Here is an 18,165-nt window from a genome sequence, read left to right as displayed (position 1 = left end):
CCGCTCTCCCTCCTCACACAGACAGCGTGTGAGAGGGGAGAGAAGAACGGCTGCAGCAGCCGTCAGTGTAAAAAAGAAAAAAAAAAAAAAAAGTCAAAAAAAAAAGTGCCATCCTCCCCCAGAGCCATCCTCCCCCAGAGCCACCCCCCCCCCAGTGCCATGCCCCCCCCAGTGCCATCCTGCCCCAGTGCCATCCTGCCCCAGTGCCATCCGCCCCAGTGCAATCCACCCCACCCCAGTGCCACCTGCCCGCAGTGCTATCTGTCCCCAGTGCCACCTGTTGTCAGTGCCATTTGTCCCCAGTGCCATCTGTCATCAGTGCCACGTATAAGTGGCATCTGTCATCAGTGCCACGTGTTATTAGTGCCACATAGTGCCATCTGTCATCAGTGCCACGTATTAGTGCCATCTGTCATCAGTGCCACGTATCAGTGGCATTTGTCATCAGTGCCACCTGTCAGTGTCACGTGCCATCTGTTGTCAGTGTCACGTGTCATCAATGCCACTTATCAGTGCCATCTGTCATCAGTGTCACGCGTCATTGGTGCCACGTATTAGTGCCATCTGTCACCGGTGGCACGTATTAGTGCCACGTGTCATCAGTGCCACGTATTAGTGCCACGTGTCATCAGTGCCACATATTAGTGCCACGTGTCATCAGTGCCACGTATTAGTGCCACGTGTCATCAGTGCCACATATTAGTGTCATCTGTCATCAGTGCCACATATTAGTGTCATCTGTCATCAGTGCCACGTGTCATCAGTGCCACGTATAAGTGTCATCATTGCCACGTATCAGTGCCATCTGTCATCAGTGTCACGTGTCATTGTCCTGGTATTTCAAAAGTGTAATAAGTAGTCAACAAGTTAGATGTGTAATTTATGCTTCTAGAACACGTGATGGCGCTCCCTGCATGTTGGGCCTCTCTATGTGGCCAGGCTGTGAAAAAGTCCCACACATGTGGTATTGTAATACTCAGGAGGAGTAGCAGAATTTTTTGGGGGGGTGTCATTTGTGGTATACACATGCCACGTGAGAGAAATAACCTATTACAATGACAATTTTGTGGAGAAAAATAAAGAAAATGAAAAATCTTCATTTTGCAAAGAATTGTGGGAAAAAAATGACAACATCAAAAAGCTCACCATGCCTCTTACTAAATACCTTGGAATGTCTACTTTCCAAAAAGGGGTCATTTGGGGGGTATTTGTACTTTCCTGACTTGTTCGGGTCACAAGAAGCGAGATAGGTCACCAGTACATCAGATGTGATCAATTTTGTGCGATTCGCACCACAGCTTGTAGACTCTCTAACTTTCACAAAGACCAAATAATATCCACTAATTTGGGTTATTTTTACCAAAGACATGTAGCAGTATAAATTGTGGCCAAAATTTATGAAGAAAAATTAATAATTTGCATAATTCTGTCACAGAAACAAAGAAATATGCGTTTTTTTTCAAAATTTTCGGTCTTTTTTCATTTATAGCGCAAAAAATAAAAACCCCAGAGGTGATCAAATACCACCAAAAGAAAGCTCTATTTGTGGGAAAAAAAGGACACAAAATTCATTTGGGTACAGTGTTGCATGACTGAGTAATTGTCATTCAAAGTGTGAGAGCACCGAAAGCTGAAAATTGGTCTGGGCAGGAAGGGTGTTTAAGTGCCCAGTAAGCAAGTGGTTAAAGAGCACCTGCCATTTCAGATCCATCATGGCAGTACCTGTTAGTGGGCATCCACTCACCTGTTGCCACCACGTCCCTCACCTTGTTGTGTGAACTCTTGGCAAGTCAACAGCGAGTCAGATGACAGTTGCCCTTTAAAAACGATGATTTAAAATAGGAGTCGATTTAAATCAAGCCTTTTTACTAGAGATTTAAATCAAACCCACCCTGCGGCTGAAGCAATGCACATATGATTAACTTCTGTATCAAAATCTTGGCCTGGTTGCACAGATGTTGGAAAATTTTAGTAAATGATAATGAGGAATTAGGATGGTCACAAGTGCCCCAATAAATTACGAGTCATCAGACTGGGTGCAAGGCCTCTTTCAGACAAACGATCTGTTCAGATCCCCATCTGTTTTTTAGGCGGACCTGAACGGATACTTCATAGACCTCTATGGAGCATCGGAAGTCAGCGATGACATGTCCGCTGACATCCGACCCCAAAAAGTGTGATGGAGGAAAAACCTTCTTTTTCAGGCTCTGCAGTCCGTCGTCATCCGATCTCCCATAGAGGAGAGCGGCGCTCTGACAGGTCCGTCCCTGCACAGTGCGCAGAGACGGACCTGTCATCTTCCTGCTCAGTGGGGATCAACGGAGCGATACCCGCTGAGCAAGCGGATGTCCACAGGGAGGATCAGCATGGATCTGCCCCTTGTGAAAGAGCCCCAAGACTGCAATGTCTATGACCACCCATCAGTACAAACACTAAACACCACACAAAGCCACGATCACATTGGGCTTGATTTGGCACGAGTTGACATGTCAAACCGGCAGCTACTGCTGACTTTGTGGTGCCACACAGATTACTAAAAGTAGTTCCTAGACTACTTTGGTGACTTTGGGGACACTTTGAATAGACATCTGTGCAAGAACCATAGAGGGGGGAACCCACAACCATAGAGGCGATCAAATTCCACCCAAAGAAAGCTCTATTTGTGGGATAAAAAGGGCATCAATTTTGTTTGGGTACAACTTAGCGACAGTGCAGAAGCACAAAAAGTGCTCTGGTCAGGAAGGGGGTAAATTCTTCCGGGGCTGAATCAGTTAAGTACTTTGCAGACATGAGATTACCCAAAACCAAGACAGACAACGTTCTCTCATGCTTACTTTTACCTCTAGACCTTTTTTCTATTAATAGGCACATGCATGGACTGTCCACTTGTTATCCTTAGATATCATTTGAAGTAGATGGAAAAAAAATTTGATCACAAACACCACGTTCAACCAGTTTAAGGTAGGTCATTTAAGGACAAAAAAAAAACAAAATAAAAAAAAAATAAAAAAAAAAAAAACCCCCGTTTGCCACAAAGAAGAAAGTTCCAACACCACTGTATTTTCATTGTAAAATGCTGGAGACACTACAACTCAATTTCCATGTAAGGGCCAATTGGATGAAATTATCATTTAGGAGCTAATCAGCCATATTCAAAACATTCTAACAAAAGTGGTATTAATTTTATTTTATTTTTCAATAAAAAAAAAAAAAAAAAAAAAAAAGGTCTATCATTTTTTTTTTTTTTAGATATATTATAGATAATACCTATCTATATATCAAACAGTTGCGGTTACTCAATGATTAAAACTATGCAGTTAAACACTTATTACAAGTGATGTAGAGAAACGGCATAGGGATAAGCAATGGTTTTAGCTTATTTTTGCCTCTCAAAAAATAAATAAAAGCTAAATCCTACAAGCTAAAAAAAAAAAAAAAAAAAAAAAAATTAAAAAATAATAAATTGAGGAAACATGACAAGTATTGTCTTCTAGCTGCTTAGGAATTAAAAGAACTAACTTTTTCTGGCAAGAAAAACTAGCCATAAAGGGCTTGCAGGGCAAACCACAGGTTTGCTTCAAATCCCCATCTCCCAAGCAGTATAGTCACCTTACCTTTCACGCTCCTGCCGATCCATGCAGCTGTTGGGAAGAAAGAAAGAAAATAACTGGCACTTTTGAGTGTGGAGGAGCATACGACTTATAGTGAACACAGGTCTGCTTCTCCCACTCCCAGCGCTGAACAGGGCAGTGGGGGGTGTAAAGAAAAAGTAAGTATGTGCCTCTAGGGGGAAGGAGACAGTAACAAAAAATAAATAAAAATCTGTAACGTTCCCTGTATTGGTAAAGACAGGTTCACTTTAAACTCATGTAAAGACAGTCAGGTGTGCATGCACAGGCTGACCATTTTACAAGCTTTTAAATTAAACATGGGTATAGACATGCACACGGTATTAAACAGATTACTTTATCTACAGAAAAATGATTGAATTAGCAAACCTACCTGCGTTTACAAAAAATCTGCAGGGGAGTAGCTGCAGAAATAAAAACAAGTTAAAGAATAAACTTCACCTTTGGAACATGTAACATGTTCCAGCTCCTGTCTCCTATCCTCTGCTGCCCCCCCCCGTGACAGCGGGTAGGGGGATCTTCTCAGAAAATGTCAGAATTTAAAAAAAAAAAAAAAAAAAAAAAAAAACCAACAGCACAGACATGCAGGGCTCCACCCACATTATTCATAGAGGTCTATGACTGAATTACAAGTATCGGCGGCCTCCGCGACCGATGAAATTCTCAATAAACTGCGAGGGCGCTGGTGAGCATCTGAGAGTCTGCAGGATCCAGGCATTGCATCCATGAGCTGCTGTTCGAGGATGCAATGCCTTACAGGCTAGAGTAAATATATAAAATGCACATTTTTATAATATATATAGTACTATCAACTAAAAAGGTTTATGAAAAAAAGTGAATTATATTTTTACTCTAGCCTGTAAGGCAAATAATAAAAAGAAAAAAGAAAATAAAAAAAAGGAAGGGGACATGCTTCGAAGCTGCCCTTTACACAGTTCACCATGCACATCCATACAAGGTAATGGTAGAATATTAGAGAACAGAAATAGTGCAATTTAGGCCAAACATTTTTCTAGGCATTGGTGATCACACAACAAGAAATCATAGGTTACCCTGAATTAAGACGACGGACTAAAAGCAGCCTTTATAGAACAGGGGAGTTGACTATTTTTTGTAGTAATTTACGCCCCTTTCAATAGTCAGTGTTCCTTTCAGACTCAAAATTAATAACAGGACTAACTGGGAGCAAAAATGAAAAAAGGTTTTACTGTATGCAGGCGAACTGTAATGGAAATGGTACAAAGGAACTTGCTCTTAGAAGTGTGAAATGAGCAAATAAAACCTTACCTAATGTTCCTGCTTTGTTTATGTACATATTAGACCTTCTGTATCAGTGCAAAGATAATATGCCACGTGAAGGAACCTACATCAACCAATCAGCTTACTGTGGTTAGATCAGTTGAGAGATTAATTCCAATTTGCTCCATATAGCTATATCTCTATGGCTTATCTTATATTATCTTATATTAAATTGAAGAGTAAAATAGATCAATACAGATAAAATTTATGTTTTCTAACAACATTTAAATTCAATATGGCTTGTGTAGAGAGATATATATACATACATACATACATACACACTTCCTTACAAAAGTATTCCCCCCCCCCCCCCCCCCTTGGCATTATTCATGTTTTGTTGTCTCACAACCTGGAATTAACATGGATTGTTTGAGGATTTGCATCATTTAATTAACAGAACACACCCACAACTTAAAGTGGTTGTATACTCAAATTTTTAACTTTTACCTTCAGGAAAGCCTATAATAAGGCTTACCTGTAGGTAAAAAAATAAAAAAAATCTCCTAAACCTGTACGGTTTGAGAGATATTCCCCTCGGTATGCGCCGCTGACTGCAGCGGCGCATGCGCACAAGGGGATTCTCGGCCTGAAAATCCGGCAGTGGCCGACCGGCCGGAATGAAATCTCCCGCGCGCATGCGCGGGAGTGACGATATCACGACTCCGGCCACTCGCAGCGCCGGAGCCGCGATACCCGGAAGAAACGCCGAGGGAGCATGTCAGCTCCCTCTGCGTGGATCGGGCCAGATGTCGGGGCCTCGTTCTAAGGCAAGTATTTCATAAAGAGCTAGTATGCGGTGCATACTAGCTCATTATGCCTTTTGCTTTGCAGGTTTAAAAAAAAAAACAAAAAAAAAAAAAAATTTGCGGGTTTACTACTGCTTTAACTTTGAAGATTTTTTTTTTTTTTTCTTAGAGGACAAAACAGAAAAAGTCAATGTGCATTACTATTCACCCCCCTAAAGTCAATAAAGTCAATACTTTGTAGAGCCACCTTTTGCGGCTATCACAGCTCCAAGTCGCTTTGGATAAGTCTCTATGAGTTTGCTACATCTTACCACTGGGATTTTTGCCCATTCCTCCTTGCAAAACTGCTCCAGCTCCTTCAAGTTGGATGGTTTGCGCTTGTGAACAGCAATCTTTAAAGTCTGACCACAGATTTTCTATTGGATTGAGGTCTGGGCTTTGACTAGGCCATTCCAACACATATACGTTTCCCCCTAAACCACTCGTGTTGTTTTAGATGTGTGTTTGGGGTCATTATCCAGCTGGAAGGTGAACCTCTGTCCTAGCTTCAAATCACACACAGAGTGGTGCAGGTTTTGCGCAAGAATATCCCTGTATTTAGCACCATCCGTCTTTCCCTCAACTCTGACCAGTTTCCCAGTCCTGACTGCTAAAAACATCCCCATAGCATGATGCTGCCACCACCATGTTTCACTGTGGGGATGGTGTTCTTTGGGTGATGTGATGTGTTGGGTTTGCGCAGACATAGCATTTTCTTTGATGGCCAAAAAGTTCAATTTTAGTCTCATCAGACCAGAGCACCTTCCTCCATACATTTTGGGAGTCTCCCACATGCCTTTTCGCAAACTCAAAACGTGCCATTTTGCTTTTTGCTGAAAGTAATGTCTTTCTTCTGGCCACTCTGCGGAGCGTAAGACTTATTGTCATCTTATGTACAGATACTCCAGGGTTACATTAGGTCTCTGTGCTGCCTCTCGGATTAATGCCCTCCTTGCCTGGTCAGCAATTTTTGGTGTACGCCCGTCTCTTGGCAGGTTTGCTGTTGTGCCATGTTCTTTCCATTTGGTTATGAAAGATTTGATGGTGTTCCTAGGGATCAAAGATTTATTTAAAAAAAAAAAAAAAAAAAAAAAACACAACCCTAACCCGGACTTGTACTTCTCACCACTTAGGCCCCTTTCACACTAACGTCCCGTTCAGGCCCGCCTGTCAGTTTTTCAGGCGGACCTGAACGGGTGCTCCATAGAGGTCTATGGAGCGTCGGATGTCAGCGGTGACATGTCCGCTGACATCCGACCCGCTCCGATCCGAAAAAGTGTGACGGAGGAAAAAGCTATTTTTCCATCCGTCTGCGGATCGGATCGGATGACGACGGGCACTGCGGTCCGTCGTCATCCGATCTCCCATAGGGGAGAGCGGCGCTGTGACAGGTCCGTCCCTGCACAGTGTGCGGAGACAGACCTGTCATCTCCCTGCTCAGCGGGGATCGGCGGAGTGATCCCCGCTGAGCAAACGGACATCCACGGGGCGGATCAGAACTGATCCGCCCCGTGTGAAAGGACCCTTACTTGTTTGGAGAGTTCCTTGATCTTCCTGGCAGTGTTTGGTTAGTGGTACCTCTTGCTTAGGTGTTGCAGCCTCTTGGGCCTTTTAAAAAGGTGTGTATATGTAATGACAGATCATGTGGCACTTAGATTGCACACAGGTGGACATCATTTCACTAAATGATGTGACATCTGAAGGCAATTGGTTGCACCAGAGCTTTTTATGTGCTTCATAACAAAGGGGGTGAATACATACACATTTGTTTTTATTTCTGAAAAATATTTTTAGGTATACTTTTTTCTAATTCTACTTCAAAATATACTATTGTGTTCTGATCCATCACATAATTCAGATAAAAAAAAACAAAAAAAAAACAAACAAGGCTGTAATGTAACAAAATAGGTAAAAAGCCAAGGGGGGGGGGGGAATACTTTTGCAAGGCAGTCAGTGTGTGTGTGTGTAATTATATTTGTGTCCTCCCCAATTTTATTTTATTTTTTTTAAACAGCCATATTGGTACAGTTAGCCTTTAATGTGAAAGCATTCAGTGCGCTGGTTCACACTGCTTGCATTGATCAGTGATATATAAAAGATATGAATGCCACCAAAGTAACAGGGAGTTTTTACCAATTCCCAAACTTAGGCAATGATTCAGGGCCACCTTCAGTCCCCTTTGTCAAAGCAGTAGTACTGATGTTCTATAAACAGAGCCAAACATTTGTGTCACTTCATCACCCATTGATAGAGATCAGTTCTTTCCATAGTATGGTGTATAGTTGGGATCTTCTACCTTCATCATAAATTTTTGCAACACAAGCTGAATAACCCATTGCCAAAAGTATGAATGAGCCCTGAATCAGCATTTAAAATACAAGGGTTCTTGTTCTGGTGGCAATGCCTGTCTTTTAGATACTTCCACATTAAGCAATTCCCAAAACTCATCTCCTCAGTAAAACCTATCCTACCTCTATCCACAACTGACATTTTACCTCCATCTTCCCATCCCCACAGTTATTACAAAAAAAATAAAAATAAAATAAAATCACCTGCCCTTCCCATTTAGATTGTTCTCTCAGGAGTCAGCCCCCCTAATCTCATCTTAAAAATGTATTGTAAAGTAGGGTACACAGTAAAAGGGGAAAAATAAATAAAAAACAAGACAAATTCCGCACGAGGCTCGATCATTTGATTTTCGTATAGTGTGTACATAACTTTTGACATCCAATTCAGACTTTCCAAAAGGAACAAATTCCAAATTGTCTTGTACGTGAACACAATATACGTTTAATGTGTATTTTTCATACAACAAAAATCAGAATATTATATATATATATATATATATATATATATATATATATATATATATATATATATATATATATATATATATATAAAAAAAAAAATCGCTCTCTCTCGCCAAGAATTTTCGAACAATAGTTCCCTCCTCGGTTCCAACTTGCTGTGAAACATCAAGGAAAGCTGGACAATCGTTCACCCGATTTTCTTAGTCTGTACCCACCTTAACTGTACTGTCTCCTTTATTCTGTAAAGCACTGTATAAATAAAAAATATCTGTATAATAATAATAATAATAATAATAATATAGGACAATAGGGTAATAGAATAAAGGGGGAAAAAAAATAAAAGTCGGAAATTTGCTACAGACATGCAATTCTATAATCAGCGAGAGGAAAGCGGATGCTTTCAGTGATGGGAAAGGGCCCTCCCACACATCTATGTAGGATCAATTCACTAAAGCCTAGCACATGCCATTATTTCTTTACTGTGCGTTGTTTACCAATTCTTGCAGCCAAAAATAAAGCTTTCAATTCACTAAAGGTTCATATTAGCTAAATTCTCAGCATGTACAATATATTATAGATTTTTTGGCTGCCTTTTTGTAAAGTCAATTTGCAAAGACTCCTGCACAGATTCCCACTCAAAGAAATACTGCTATCTTATGGCTGGCATTAACTGTCAGGGTCTGGGAGATATCTACTGAAGGAAAAAAAATAAAATAAATATAACAGAAAAAAGATGCCATTCCAGAAGAATAAATAAGGATCCATGAGATAAAGTAACAAGTACTGAGAAATAAAATATTTCATAGGCCGAATAGCTATTTCATGAAAACAATATAAAAAAAATAAAATAAAAAAATCTATTTTTTGTCTATGCAAGAGATTTAAAAATTTCTTTAAATATATATTATAAATATCTTTAACATTTTATTTACCAAAGTAGCTACACAAGTCTGAAATTTGGTAATGCATTTACTTAAAAATTTAAAAAATAAATGGCAAAAAAAAATAAAAATAAAGATACGTTCAAACCATAAAAAGTTCTAAACCCACAGTTGAGCAATAAGAAGTCAGTCAACCAACCCCCTATAAACCAATGTTCAATTAGATTCCAGAGGAAAAAAAAAATAAAAAATCCTTCCTGATCCACAAAATGCAGTTGCCTAATACCCTAGATCAAAACCGTACAATCTTGGACACTTAGAAACCAATGTTAGAGAAAGTCCCTGTGGAAAATATGATGCAACATCTTTGACAATAAAAACATACTATAACATTTTTTTTTTTTATATATATATATATATATATATATATATATATATATATATATATTTTATTAGATAGAGATATATATCCCCCCCTTTCTATACACAAGGTGTAGGGGGCATTTACACCAGCGGCTGCATTATACTGCAACCATTGGTGACAGTGCTGATACATTGTAGTGACCCACCCCACAGTTTACTTTGTTTTTTTAACTTTCTCAAGATGTTGCAAAGTTTAACCGGAATTATGCATTCCACCATGTTGCGGTGAAGTGCATCACAACACTCAGCGCTGCTTAAAAATGCAGCACGCCAAATTTTTTCCCGCACATGCAACTTTAGAGAAGTGATGTGAACTGAACTCTTAGGACTCACACCGGGTGAATGAGCCCTAAAGATATTTTATTCAAATTGGCAGAGTGCCCTAATGTCTTTTGTGATGATGTTTAAGTGAACCATTTTGCACTGAGCTTATTACTTGGACCATTTAGGTATTTATACAAAAGTGAGTCCAGTTAATTCTGTTGACCAAAAAGCACCAGACCGCAACTTTAGTTTTCATCGGACTACTTAATTGGTCACCTGGCAATTGCTGTACATCAGGAAAAAAAAAAAAAAAAAAAAACACACAATACACTGGAGCTAAAATATAAATTCATCTGAATAAGTGGTAACCCTGCCATACTTTGTTCAACTAAAGTGAATGCAGGTGAAAGTTTCCAACAATGCTACAGGTTGCATGGAGGAGAGAAAAGTCACAAGATGTATTTTATGGAGTTTGTTGCATTTCGTTCTAAGTGTTGCTATTATTTTCTGAAATTAAATTTTAGATTTAGTTCCCATAGGATTGCGATTGGTATTTAATTACTGGAAGGGATAAAAATGACTTCCATTTGTGAAGGATATGACCGCAGACTCGCTAATCAGGTCTCTTTTGTAACATCAGTGGGGTTGATTTACTAAAACTAGAGAGTGCAAAATCTGATGCAGCTCTGGATAGAAACCAAAGAAGCTGAAGTTAGAAGCCGATTGGCTACAATGCAGAGCTGCACCAGATTTTGCACTCCAATTTTAGAAAATCAACTCCAGCGTTAGAAGTACTGTGAGGTCATGTAACAGCACAGGCAGTTGATGCTTCAACAACTGTACATCAAAATGTGCATACAATACATGTATTGTATTCAAATGGACATCCACTTCCAAATTCTTTACCTAAAAGAAACAAAATCCACACAGGCAAAAAGGGAGAAAAAAAAAAAAAAAAAAGGGGGAAGAAGGGGAGGGGTCAAAATTTAGAAGCCAGATGCTTTTTAAGAGGCCAATGTGCACGTGCCAATATGGACAGCAACAGAAAAAAAAAAAAAAAAAAAAATAAATATATAAAAAAAAGCGCTCCAGGTATATCTTATTTAGAAGAAGTTATTACTTGTCTCCAGCATTTGTCCAGCCCTGACAATATAAGCAACCCAACGTCAAGAATTTGATATTACTATGGCCACATTGCACAATACTCTACAAATTGTCTGTTGCCATTCACACATCATTGGGTACTTCAGTAGAGCCTTCTATAGTCATACACATGCCCGCGCACTCTATGACCAACCTATTCAGATACCGATTGACCTGCCAGTATGTTCCTGAACTGTGGTTAGAGAAGTACCTAAAGAACACTCACATCAACAAGCCCAGAACATGCACATTAAAAGGGGCCAATTCATACCAGTGTGGGTTTTTTTTTTTTTTATATGCAGCTGTAAAAACGCAGATTAACAGAAGGTCACCTGAACAGCAATTACCAATGTGTCCTATTTACACCATAACGTTGCATTATAATGCAAAATGTACGTCAAACTACATCAGCAAGCATTAAAACGTGACTAAAATGGTTGGAAATGTACATGTATTTTAGTGCAAGTCAGTGTGAATTGGCCCGAAGTCCTGAAATATACAAATCTTTACGTTTGGACAGCTGGCCTTATTTAACCCAAGACATAATAGTAACGGAGTGGTACGTTGCCAATTGTACCTTCACAAGAAGTCTACAGAAATGAATGCATTGAGCGCTACCTCGCTGGTTCAGTATTAGTATCCCTTCTCCAGGCCAGACATGGCTAGAATTTTTTTAATCGTGCAAAGCTGACAGTCATTAAATAAGCTTTTAAAAGATATGTGGAGAGGTAGATATACACATATATGCAAAGGCCGATGATGCAGGAAATACATAAGAAATGTCTTTTAGAAGGTCAAAGCGGGAAGTCCAATAAAGGTGACCTCTATATGGATTTTTCCCTTTATCTCACAGATATTTAAATAGTCTGCATTAACCTCGTGTATACATTACATGGATGGCTTAGTGGCTTTGGAGCACTGGGGTCACCAGCTTGACTCTATTCAGGACACCATATGTACGGGAGTTGGTTGTACTTGTGTGGGTTTTCTCCAGGTACTATGGTTTCCTCTGTCACACCAAAGACATGTTGGTAGGTTAATTGGCCCTCATATGTGTTATGGGGACCTTAGATTGTAAGCTCCTTCAGGTCAGGGACTAATATACCTGTAATAAATTACACTAGAGGTAGATGGAATTATATCATTTACAATCTGGAAGAGGTCTTCCATTGGCAATAGATATACCGTATTTTTCAGGCTACCTGGCTCCTCGGGCCTATATCCCCCCTCTGCATATTCCAAAATATATTTCTACACGCATCTGCAAGTAACACAGATCCACATGGATTATGCAATGTGTGTGACAGCACAGTGCTGTGACAAACCTCTATGGGCCGTGCGTTCTACCACATCCCGACTCATTTACAGCAGCCACAAACAAGCCCTCCACATGACAACCCTAAACTGGTTTACACTGAGTTGCATGACACAAGTCTGGACGTCAGCCTACCACAAACAATATGGATTTGGTCATTTCTGCCGACAGCTTAGAAAAAAAAAATATATATATATATTATCTAAAAACCTTAGCGGCCTGAAACGTGTCATTCCATGTAATTTAACCATTAAAAAAAATAAAATAAAAATCGCACAACTCACCATTATGAGAAAATAAATAAATACCACCCACACCACAGGAAATCCAGAAGACCATTTACAATACAGAGCGCACGCAGCTCACAAAAACCCACACGTTGATCTTGTACGGACCAGGCCAATTAATTATATTCTTAAATTATTCACAATTATATAGTAATTTTCCTATGCCCATTTATTTTCTACCTGCTGTCGAAAAATCCTGTTTAAAATGTTTTTAGCTCTATGAAAAAAAAAAAAAAATAAGTGCATTCTGTAAAAATTATTTTTTTTTTAAACAAATTTATTTTCACAATCTTTTCATGGATAAATACATTAGTTAACATGCAAATGATTTATTTTGTCTCACACACACACACACTTTAAATTATTTTTTCCAATATGGTGTGTATAGGTTTACAACATCCATGCAAAAAAATAAAATAAAAAAAAAGTATGTCTTCGATTAAATCCTTGTATGCTGTATTAGGTAAATGCAGAGTGCTCTGGCTGTAGATACTTTAATTATAAAAACAAGTTGTAGACTGTAAGCTTTGCACAAAAGCTCTATGCCGATGTACCAAATCTAGTATTATAAAAACACAAAGCACCCATTGCATTGTTATATGGGAGGTCTGAAATAAGTAACGCCATTTCTTATAAACTCAATACCTAAAATAAAGTACTGGATTCCTAACATTACGCCTGGCTTCTAGTACAGCAATGTATTGAAGGCATATACGTAGGTTTGCTTGTAAAGTTGCTCTGTAATGTGATTTTACCAAGAGCTGCTTTGTGGGTGTTACAATAAGAATCCTTATCCTATATTAAATGCTCTCTGCTATCAAAATCAATAATGTTTTGCACATCGCACAGAACGCAGTAAGGATGCAATACGATGCTTTGTTGTGCTTTGTCCATAGTGGGTCTCATGTGGCTAGGCTTTCATTCATCATAGCCAGGCTCTTGCTCGGCTTGCAGTAATAATTATGTAGATTAAAACATAAAAATCTATCACGGATTTGGTGTACAAGTCCTTTAGAGTTTTTTTGTTTTTTTTTTTTTTTTTTTAAACACTTTTGCTATAACCCAAGAGAAGCAAAGTAAGCCTTTTTTTTTTTTTTTTTTTTTTTTAAAGGCATAAAAGTGCAACAATTAGTTACAATCAAGGTTATAGTAACAAGCGACTATAAAATGTGTTATAATGTGTATAATTTGGCCAGCTAGAGCACTGTAATGGGAAAAAAAAAATCCAAGAGATTTTATACAGTGCATGATTGTCAACTTGTAAAAAAAAAAAAAATAAAAAAAAAAAATATATAATATAAGAAGAAGAAAAATATATAAATAATGGATGTATCAATTTTATGTCTATTTCTAATGACAGCCAATTAAACTGCCATCGTAGCTCATATCGGCCCTTATGGCTCCTTCACACCGTGGTCCAACTTCAGCGTCATTCAAAATCGCGGTTGACTTCCAACAAATGACACAGTGAGTGAATTAACGAAGACACCAATGACAAAGTGATCAACAACCACCGATCACCGTGATGAAAAATGGGACGTGTAACCGGCGGCATGAGAACGCCATAGAAACCCATGCAGACACTGCCTGTTGCAACGTCCCTAAAGACTGTGTGGGTCAAAAGTAAGTTGGAAAATCCTAAAATCCCTCCACAAAAAACTGGAATATATTTTATTGATTACTGAGATCATTACACGTGCCCTACACTTTACAATAATAAAAAGAAAATATGTTTTAATAGATTGTAATTACAGTACTCACTTATTAGATTGTATCTGTAATAAATATCCCGGCACAGTATATTACAAAGGCATTATATACACTATAAAAATAGCATGGAGTTGTTTGTTTTACGACAGTACCCATAAAATGTCATTTATTACAAGACGCCTAAACTCCTGACCCAGATTTAAGGCACTATCATTTTCCTGCAAGTACGAGCTATACTATTTTTTATTTAAGTTCCATCCCAAAGATGATGATATATAAAAAACTAAACAAAATCTGACAATGCTGAATGTTTTTCACCAATATAGGAGAGGCGTGGGGGAATAGCGATCGGTGTGTTTTGTGAACCTCCTACTACAGCATGCATCCTGGAACCAAATGTATCATTTCATCTGGAGGACTGTAAAACAAGAGCTGCCTACACCACGAAGGAAGGCCCGTAGGAGACACAATGCCGTTGCGTTGACAAGCTAAAAGGAATGCACACTGAAAGGCCTAGCGCAGCAGACGGTAAAGCCTAAAATGGAAAGGCAAAAAAAAAAAAAAACACTGGAATATATTTAGAGGTCAGCTGAACAGCTCCCATTCTCTGAACAAGGATAACGTGCTCATGAAGAGTGAAGTTATTCCTTCAGATATCGGTGATTCGGGGCCCCGGTAAACCACTGAATGTTTTTCCATCACATTAGGTGACATCATTCCATTAAGTGTGAGGTCAACGACTGAAATCCCCCAATACACTACAGGTAACAATGAGATTTTGTTGGATGTGGCAGACTTTGAAAACTTTTTTTTTTTTTTTTTTAGAGCTCTTGGTGAAAAGTTGAGGAAGTGTAATTACATCACTTGGAGTAGATTTGCTCTTAGTAGTAAACCTATTTTTATCATCATTGCACAGAACATGTCTGTTCTAGTATTATTCTGTACAGCTCCATTGGAGGTTTAGATATCTGAGCTCACCACTCATATTACAATCTGACGGTACAATCTTTCAGACCAACAATGATGTAGTGCAAAGGCCTGTACAGTCACATAGTAATGTGGATGGGGACTCTTAGGCACGGTAAACTATGCACACCTTGTCCCAGGACTACCACCTGTCCTAAGTAGTCATGTGTCAAAGATGACATCTACCTGAAGGGAAACAGTACTTTTGTTTACATTCTAGACCAGTGGTGGTCAACTTTCTTGATATAGCAGGGCCTCAAGCGTGCACGCAGCAAGGGCTATCGGCACACGGCAAGAAGAAGAAGAAAAGCATCAGGGGCTACCGACACGCGGCAAGAAGAAGAAGAAAAGCGTCAGGGGCTACCGGCACGCGGCAAGAAGAAGAAGAAAAGCGTCAGGGGCTACCGGCACGCGGGAAGAAGAAGAAAAGCGTCAGGGGCTACAGGCACGCGGCAAGAAGAAGAAGAAAAGCGTCAGGGGCTACCGAAGAAAAGCGTCAGGGGCTATCGACACATGGCAAGAAGAAAAGCATCAGGGTGTACCGGCACATGGCAAGAAGAAAAGCGTCAGGGGCTACCGGCACGCGGCAAGAAGAAAAGCGTCAGGGGCTACCGGCACGCGGCAAGAAGAAAAGCGTCAGGGGCTACCGGCACGCGGCAAGAAGAAAAGCGTCAGGGGCTACCGGCACGCGGCAAGAAGAAAAGCGTCAGGGGCTACCGGCACGCGGCAAGAAGAAAAGCGTCAGGGGCTACCGGCACGCGGCAAGCAGAAGAAGAAATGCGTCAGAGGCTACCGGAACGCGGCAAGAAGAAGAAAATCGGTTATGAGTTGCCAGCACGAAGAAGATGGTCAGGGGCTAGCGGCACGAAGAAGATGGTCAGGGGCCGCGGTTTGTGGCCAAAAAAAAAAAAAAAAGGAGGCCAGCGGCTACCAGCACAAGGGAAAAGGGCGGTCAAGGGCTATCAGCATGTGGCAAGAAGTTGGTCAATGGCTACAGGCACACAGCAAGAGATTCTCAGGCTACGGGCACGCTACAGGAGATGGTCGGGGGCTACGGGCACGCTACGGGAGATGGTCGGGGGCTGCAAGGAGTTATTAAAGACTGAAGACATGCTTTAGGAGTAAGTCATATACTGCAAACACCTTACAAGGGCCTGCTAGAGATCCCTGGAATAGGGAAACATGGACTTCCGCCTGCAGATGTGGCCCTTGGGCCTTAAGTTGGGCACCAGGGGTCCAGCCTGTGCCCGGCGGTGCCTATCCATCCCTCACCCTGGGAGGCAGGCAGACTCCACACCTTCCAGTCACCATCACAGGCCTGGCAGTCACTTGACCTCCATAGTACTTCTATGACGCTACTAAAACTTTACCAGTCGCTGGATCCTGACACTTTATATAGTCACATCAAACTTTCCCCACCTGACCGGCGCACACACCGCCTATTCACCGACCACCAAGAAAGTCACCACTTATTCACCGACCACCACAACTTTTTCCTGTACCTAGATGGCTCTATAGCTGGCCAGACATAAAACCCAGAGGGGACATCAGAGATGGATATATATTGGGGGGGGGACTGGCCAGGTGTGATGGGGGAGGGGAGGACATGGTATAGGGGGACACATATGGAATAGTGAGGGGGAGGGGTGAGCCCTATCCATGGTACAGATCGCAGTGTGTATGGTAGAATCGCTCACCTGGCCTGTGCCTCGTCCAGACTCTGGTCGGTGATGGTCATGATCTGCTGTAATATATCCCCGATGTCCTGCTTCCTGCCCCCCTCCCCCTCGTTGGCCCCGGTGCCATCCTGCATGTGCTGGGACAGGCTGGGGTGAGCGGCCATCCCCACCCCGGGGTGGCTGTGCATTAGCCTGGGCTGATCATCCATCTCCTCCGATCACAACTCTTATTGTTCTTCTCCTTTGTTGTGGCTCCGATAATCCCAAGGCGCACCAATCCGTCCAGATCCGGAGAGGCTCCAGCGGTGGCGGGCGGCGGTGTCGGGGCAGGGGGCGGTGGGGAAGGGGGGTAGGATCGGAGGGAGCCTGGCACGGATCGCTCTCCCGGAGGGTGGGGTCTGGACCGAGGCTGCCAACTTCCACTCCGCTCTCTCTCTCTCTCTCTCTCGCTCGCTCGCTCGGTGTCCTGCTTTTGTTTGGACTCGGCTGTGCTCTTCTCCTCCTCCCTCCCCTCCTGTGTCTAGCCCTCTCTCCTCTACAACTGACACACGGCACAGAATGGAGACCGGGGGACCCGCCCACTCGCCGCACATTGGAGGGCTGGAGGGCAGGGCGCCGCCTACTCTGGGCTGTGATAGGCGGCCTGGCGGGTCGCTTCCCCTCCCCCTCCTCTCCTGTTCTGCTGTCAATCAGTGAGGTTCAGAGGTGGAGAATGGAAGAGAAGAGGAGAGGAGAGGAGGGTTAACCCTTCACCGCCCGGACACCGCTTCCTGCTTCCTCCATACACATCATCATGATGACATTTCTACATCAATCCCCCGGCCGGGATCACATGATGGTACTCCTCATCCCTCATCCCAGGCATCTCATCACTGGGACTATGTGCTGCTCTAGGCAATGCAGGCAGATCATGGCTGCTGGGAGAGACCCCTGATGTCTCCCTTACACTAGACTGAGTGTGTATAGAACCCCCC

General features: G+C 41.4%; 1 protein-coding gene across 12 annotated transcripts in view; it reads right to left on the bottom strand.

The window, feature by feature from the left end:
• The window catches only part of PBX1 (PBX homeobox 1), a 205,490-nt gene extending 187,750 nt beyond the window's left edge, over positions 1-17,740 (bottom strand). For 3 of the 12 annotated variants that reach the window (XM_077453028.1, XM_077453032.1, XM_077453039.1), the window contains exons 1-2: positions 17,210-17,738; positions 3,615-3,641 (exon numbers count right to left, since the gene is read on the bottom strand). In XM_077453028.1, the coding sequence (XP_077309154.1) occupies positions 3,615-3,641; positions 17,210-17,400 (218 nt within the window). In that variant the 5' untranslated portion in view covers positions 17,401-17,738. Of the gene's footprint in view, positions 1-3,614; positions 3,642-17,209 lie in introns of all 12 variants that reach the window. The other 9 variants (XM_077453030.1, XM_077453040.1, XM_077453036.1 and 6 more) reach the window with 6 other exon arrangements.
• Between the last annotated feature and the right edge of the window lie 425 nt (positions 17,741-18,165).

Source organism: Lithobates pipiens, unplaced genomic scaffold (assembly GCF_037356315.1).
Source record: "Lithobates pipiens isolate NorthernLeopardFrog02 unplaced genomic scaffold, aLitPip1_a1.2 Scaffold_23, whole genome shotgun sequence".
Lineage (NCBI taxonomy): Eukaryota > Metazoa > Chordata > Amphibia > Anura > Ranidae > Lithobates > Lithobates pipiens.
The sequence above is the reverse complement of the archived record's forward strand: the minus strand, read 5'-3'. Positions and strand labels throughout refer to the sequence as shown.